Source organism: Ahaetulla prasina, chromosome 4 (genome assembly GCF_028640845.1).
Source record: "Ahaetulla prasina isolate Xishuangbanna chromosome 4, ASM2864084v1, whole genome shotgun sequence".
NCBI lineage: Eukaryota > Metazoa > Chordata > Lepidosauria > Squamata > Colubridae > Ahaetulla > Ahaetulla prasina.
This window is the reverse complement of record NC_080542.1, coordinates 5,178,658-5,185,042: the sequence shown is the minus strand read 5'-3', so window position 1 is coordinate 5,185,042 and position 6,385 is coordinate 5,178,658. Positions and strand designations below refer to the sequence as shown.

General features: G+C 52.4%; 1 protein-coding gene across 1 annotated transcript; it reads left to right on the top strand.

Annotated features, from left to right (window-relative positions):
• Positions 1–724: 724 nt before the first annotated feature.
• Positions 725–5,828, top strand: THTPA (thiamine triphosphatase). Its single transcript, XM_058181249.1, has 3 exons — positions 725–847; positions 3,725–4,339; positions 5,550–5,828. The coding sequence occupies exons 1-3, from the start codon at positions 802–804 to the stop codon at positions 5,690–5,692; spliced, it is 804 nt and encodes a 267-aa protein (XP_058037232.1). The 5' UTR covers positions 725–801; the 3' UTR covers positions 5,693–5,828.
• The last annotated feature ends 557 nt before the right edge of the window (positions 5,829–6,385 follow it).

Below are 6,385 nucleotides of genomic sequence, written 5' to 3'. Positions count from 1 at the left end.
ACCTAAAAAAATCCAGCAAGGATGATGACGATGATAATTGTCTCTCTGGATCATTGATTCTAAGGAGGAAGATTCCCCTCCCCCTTCCTCCCCCCCCCATCACTTCTTCTCAACCCCCCCACCCCACCCCAGGAAAAAGGAGTTCTTGCAAAAATTTTAAAGAGGATTTTAATTGAGTTTAATTTTTTTGCGTGGGGAGAATCTCTCAAGGGGTGTCCCTCTTGTGCATGCCTCCCCCCACCCTCTAAACTCCCCTCCCAAAAATACAGGAAGAAGGAGGGGGAAGGTGGAAAAGCTGTCCTCCCCCTTTGCAACTCCCCACCAACCAGGGAACCTGGGAATGTTGGCTTGCAAGGAGTTAAACCTTGGATCTTTTTTTTCTACTTCTCCCCCCCACACTTAATATCTCCCGGGTTGGGAATGCATCCCCCTCCTCTTCTCTCTCCCCCCCCCCCGCAGCTCTTAATTGCAGCTTTCCGGTTTCCGTGGCAACGGGGAGCGAGGGAGCGAGACAGTCACATGGGGAGAGGAATAAAAAATAGAACAAGCCAGAGGAGCCGAATGAAAGGGAAAAAAAAAAAAGCAGGAAAAGTACCTGCTGGGAGGAGGAGGAGGAGGAGGGAGATTAAAAAAAAATACGACTCCCGAGAGCCTTTGCGCGGCTGGCGGCCTGTGGTGCAGCGGCTTTTCCGGTCCCCCTTTCCCTCCCCGGTCCCACCACCATTGAAGGTCCGGCCGGGGACAAACTCCGTCGTTGTTTAGATCCGCTTGGCAAAAAAAAAAAAGCCGTTTCTGGCAAACATGGAGCGGGGTTCTGCATGCGAAGCGGACCTCCAACCGGGGGAAGGTCAGTGGCTCGCTCCGAGGAGAGGGTGGAAGAGGGGGGGGGAGTCGGAGCAACGGGCAGGAGTGCAATTAATCCGGATTAAGTTAACCCCCCCCTCCAAGCCTCATTCCAACTCCCCCCCCCTCCATCTCAGGCCAGGCTGCGCTGGCTTTTTAGCTGCCTGTTTTAAGCCTTGCCCGTGCTTAGCCGTGCAATGAACCCCGGAGGTGCAATGCACGCGAAGGCGCCGTGCGGTGAACGTGCAAGGCACGCAGAAGCTGCCAGATGCAACAAAATAAAACAAAACAAAACCAAGCCCTGCGGTCAACCACGGATGTGCAATGCACGCGAAGGTGCCCAGGGGCAAAATTACAGTGCAATGAACCACGAGCGTGCAATGCAGGCGAACGCCCCACGTGCAAAAGTGCCGTGAAGCAGGAAGGTGCAATGCACGCGAAGGTGCCAGGTGCAAAATTGCAGTGCCATGAACCACGACTGTGCAATGCATGCGAAGGTCCCACGTGCAAAACTGTTTGTGCGGTGAACCAGGAACGTGCAATGCAGACGAAGGTGCCAGGTGCAAAGCTGGCGTGTGGGGAACCACGAATGTGCAATGCACGCGAAGATGCCGGGTGCAAAACTAATGTAGAGAACCACAAGCGTTGCGATGCACGTGAAGGTGTGCCAGGTGCAAAACTGACGTGCAAGGAACCACGAGTGTGCAATGCGTGCGAACGTCCTGTGTGCAAAACTGCAGTGAACCAGGAACGCACAATGCACGGGAAAGTGCCAGGTGCAAAGCTGACCTGCCGTGAACCAGGAATGTGCAATGCGCGAAGGTGCCGGGTGCAAAAATTGCCGCGCAACAAACCCCGAGCGTGCAATGCAGGCAAAGGTGCCAGTTGCAAACATCCCGGCAAACACTAGATGGCAGCAAAGTTAAAAGATCAGGGGGATTTGCTAGCCCAGATCTGAAAGCCAGGAAAATTTAAGTTTTACCCCTGACTCGCATTAGGTGATATACGGTAGCTTACAGATCATTACTAACTTAACAACCGCCGCGATTCGCTTAACAACGGTGGCAAGAAAGGTCGCATAATGGGGCCAAACTCCCTTATAACTGTCTTGCTTAGCCCCAGACATTTTGAGCTCCATTGTGGTCGTCGTAAGGCGAGGACTACCGGCGTAAATGCAGCTCAAGGGTGATTTTTGTCCCGAAATCATGGCAAAGGCGAGACAGCCCCTCAGAGGTCTGGGTTCAAATCCTCCACTAACCGTGATGTGTAGGGGGACACTATTGTTCACCCCCCTGCGGTCTGCCTCACCAGCCTTCGTCCTGAGCCATAAAATGGATGGAGGGCGAGAAAGGAAAGGAAAGGAAAGTTATCATTAAATGAAAAATGACCTGTTGCTGAAACAGGAAAGAAGGAAGGAGGAAAAAAACAGGAAATGCTATGTGGTGAGATTAGAAACCGTGTTTTTTGTTTTTTTTTAATTCCGAGTCTAGGCTTTTGCTCTCGCTCCAACCGTTTTGTTTTTAAAAGACTAAGGCAGTGGAAGATGGTTTTTGTTCATCAAGCAATCTCTTCAGAAACAGATCCTGAGTCCTTCGGGAGAAGGGCGGTATAAAAATTTAATAAATAATAATAATAATAATCCCACGCTGATTCTGCTGGGAAGTGCAGCTGAAGGCTTAAAGCAGGGTTGTCAAACTTGATTTCGTCGAGGGCCGCATCGGGGTTGTGTTTGATCGTTGTGGGCCAGGGTGGGCGGGGCCGGCACGATGTTACTTGTGTCGGGGGCCCGAGCACTCTGCCAGCGAAAACAGGCTCCGGAGCTCTGTTTTCGGCTGCGATGGCGTCCTGCAACCCTCTGCCAGCGAAAATTGAGCTCAGGAGAGCCGCACGCGGGCTGCGCGAGTTCTGTTTTTGGCTGTGAAAGCCTCCTGCAGCCCTCTGCCAGTGAAAACGGAGCTCGGGAGAGCCACACACGGGCTGCGCGAGTTCTGTTTTCGGCTGCGAAAGCCTCCTGCAACCCTCTGCCAGTGAAAACGGAGTTTGGGAGAGCCGCACACGGGCTGCGCGAGTTCTGTTTTTGGCTGCGACGGCCTCCTGCAACCCTCTGCCAGCAAAAACAGCTCAGGAGAGCCGCACGCGGGCCACGTGATTTCTGTTTTAGGCTGCGATGGCGTCCTGCAACCCTCTGCCAGCGGAAACGGAGCTTGGGAGGGCTGCACGTGGGCCTTGCGAGTTCTGTTTTTGGCTGCGATGGCCTGCTGCAACCCTCTGCCAGCAAAAACGGAGCTCAGGAGAGCAGCACGCAGGCCACGTGATTTCTGTTTTCGGCTGCGACGGCATCCTGCAACCCTCCGCCAGCGGAAACGGAGCTCTGAAAAGCCGCACACGGGCCGCGCGAGTTTTGTTTTTGGCTGCGACTGCCTCCTGCAACCCTTTGGCAGTGAAAACAGCTCGGAAGAGCCGCACACAGCCCTCGTGAGCTCTGTTTTTGGCTGGTAGAGGCATTGTGTGCCAGTGCTTATCTGTTTCCACGACAGCCTTATGGGCTAGATCTAAGCACCCCGCAGGCCGGATTTGGCCCCCGGGCCTTGAGTTTGGCACCCCTGCCTTAAAGGGACTACTTAGAAGCTTTAATGCCCCTACTCCATTTTGAATTCAAAACCTTGCAAATATTCTAAATATATATTTATATAACTACATAAACTTAAATAAATTCATAAAGATATATTCTAAAATAGCTTTCATCAGCAGGTTCTCCGAAAGAGCGAAATTCTGAGCTGAGCAATTCACAAAGAGCAGAATCCAATTTGCTGTAGAAAAATCATTAGGATTCTTTTTCAATTTTGGATACTTTCTTTTTTTGTGTGTGTTTGTGCCCCAGGACAGACTTCCGGAGCCATCGAGGTGGAACAGAAGTTTCTTTTCGGGCCCAGCACCATCGAGAAGTTAGCCGAGCTGGGGGCGATCTTGGAAGGCCGCGTCTCTTTTCGCGACAGCTACTACGACGTCGCTGATTGGTGCTTGACGCGAGAGGATCACTGGCTGAGAGAACGCGAGGGGATGGGTTGGGAGCTGAAATGTCCCCCAGATGTTGGGGTGGGTGGAAGCAAGGAGACCCCATGTGTGGCAGAGACGGATAACCATCCGTCCGCTCCAGTTTTGCAACCACCGAGGGACATTAGATCTTCTCACGCGGCCACTCAGTACCGAGAAGTGACGTGTCCCCAAAATATCGTGACCCGCCTTTGTGGTTTATTGGAGAGAGTCCCTGGACAGAACTGGACTTCTTGTGTGAACAAAGCAGTGAAAGAACTGGGCTTGGAGGTGTTTGCTAGTTTTGTGACCACGCGGCACAAATACCGCGTGGGGGATTTGCACGTGGATCTCGACGAGGCGGATTTCGGCTACGCCGTGGGCGAGGTGGAAGCCGTGGTCCAGCGGTTAGAAGACGTCCCTGAAGCTCTGGAGAAGATACAGAAGTTTTGCAGGCAGCTAGGTAAGGCTGATTTTCTTCGGTCTTGTGTGTTTGTGTATGAGCGTGTGATAAAGTTCAATTTAAAAAAAAAAAAATGATTGGACATCTTTGTCTTAAACGCCTTCTCGGCTCGAGAAAAGGACTTTGGGAAAGTTTCAGATTTAAGATGGCATTGGCTTCACTCATTACTGCCTTGTTCTGTCTCCCCTCGCCTCAGTCCGAGCGATGGCTTAATTAGCCGGCACTATCAGCTCTGGCAGCAAACTAGCGGGCGTCTGCCAAGTGACTCTGTTATCTCCCTTATGCCGATGAGTCACTCAGGAACAAACAGTATTTCAGCTCGTAGATTTGCCTGCTACAAAGAGGCATAGCAGCCCTCGCTGGTTTTATATCCTGTGGGGTATGGCTCCATGACTCAGCACTTCCTAGGCCTGCCCCACCCCTGCTTCTGTTGTTCCCGCCTCTCCTACCTACGAAACCTAGGGTCCAGCCAGGCCTGATTGCCATCAGCCGGGTCTGGAGGCGTGGCCTGGGGGGGAAAGAGTCAGGGGACGGAGGCCTCGTTATCTCCTCCACCTGGCCTGCCTCTGGCTCCTGGAGCTGAGCCAGGGAAGCCGGTGCTCCCGAGGTAAGTCCTGATAGCCCTTCCCCTCACTTTCCAAGTCACTTTCTGGCAGGGGGCCCGGCTTGGGGGCCGCAGACACAACACACCTGGAATTTTGCTCAAATCTTTGTTTGAGGGCTGGATCAGCATTGTAGTTCTCTGCGGGTCAGTAGGTGGGGGAGGGGAGACAGGACGGATGCCTCTTGCAGCAGTTTGCTGGTGAAAACGGGACACGGCCTCATTTTCGGCTTCTTGCAGCTTTTTTCCGGCCAAAAACGTGCCACACGGAGGCCCCCCCACGGCCCGTTTTCAGCCTCTCCAACCTTTTGCAGCAGCCTGCCAGCCAAAAACGGGCCATGTGGCGGTCCCGCGAGGCCCCCGCGCAGCCCATTTTTGGCCGGCAAGAGTGCTGCAGGAGGTGACGGTGGCCGAAAATGGGCCGCAGCCCCCTGTGGCCCATTTTGGCTGGCAGAGACACAGCAGGCCCATTCTTTGATATTTCCGGGCCAGCCCGCGGGCCAGATTTAAGCACCCTGCAGGCCTGTGGGCCTTGAATTTGACACCCCTGTTCTAGGCTGTCAATAGAAAGAAAATTCTTTCCCCACCACCACCTTCTTCCTCTGCTAGGCTTGGAAGAAAAGACCGCCGTTCCTGGCAAGATGTCGGTGTATTTGCACAGATTCAGACCGGCCCAATACAAGGCCTTGACGGAGGTTGGAATTGTGCGGAAAGTGATAAATGCAACAGAGCGACAGGATGGAGAAGTCTGACGGGGCAAGAACCGGGATGGAATGAGAAGAGCTTCATCTCCACACTACAGGGTAGTCCAGAATTATCTTAAAATTAAATCAAATGATCTTTAAATTAAAAGAGCAATTCAAATAAACTGTCCTTTTCCTTCCAAAATATATTGCAAAGATAGGTTTTTCATTTTAATTTGGTGGTTGTGATCTTTTCGCCTTTCCTTTAACTGTGTTTCTCAATCTCTCGCCCCCTTTACGATGGTTGGACTTCAACTCCCAGAATTCCCCAGCCAGCTTTTGTGAGGAGAAGACGAAAAGCTCTGCTGGCTGGGGAATTCTGGGAGTTGAAGTCCAGCCACCTTAAAGGGGGCGAGAGATGGAGAAACACTGCTTTGGTATTTCATGAGCCTGACGTGACATGACAGCGGGTAAGCCAATGGCTGAAAGAGGGAGGGGCTCGGCTGGTTCGTTGATCGTCACTTGGATAATTGTAAAATTATCTGGAGAAAAAGGTTTGTTCATGATCCGACTTAAAAACAGGGACGCGGTGGCTCAGGGGCTAGGACGTTGAGCTTGTCGATCGAAAGGTCGGCAGCTCAGCGGTTCGAATCCCTAGTGCTGCCGTGTAATGGGGTGAGCTCCCGTTACTTGTCCCAGCTTCTGCCAACCGAGCGATTTCGAAAGCACGTAAAAATGCAAGTAGAAAAAATAAGGACCACC

Bases quoted from the DNA above. Each gene is read 5' to 3' on its own strand.
- THTPA (XM_058181249.1), top strand. From the start codon at position 802: ATGGAGCGGGGTTCTGCATGCGAAGCGGACCTCCAACCGGGGGAAG. The intron at 848-3,724 runs GTCAGTGGCTCG...TTTGTGCCCCAG, and splicing joins GGACCTCCAACCGGGGGAAG to GACAGACTTCCGGAGCCATC. The intron at 4,340-5,549 runs GTAAGGCTGATT...TTCCTCTGCTAG, and splicing joins GAAGTTTTGCAGGCAGCTAG to GCTTGGAAGAAAAGACCGCC.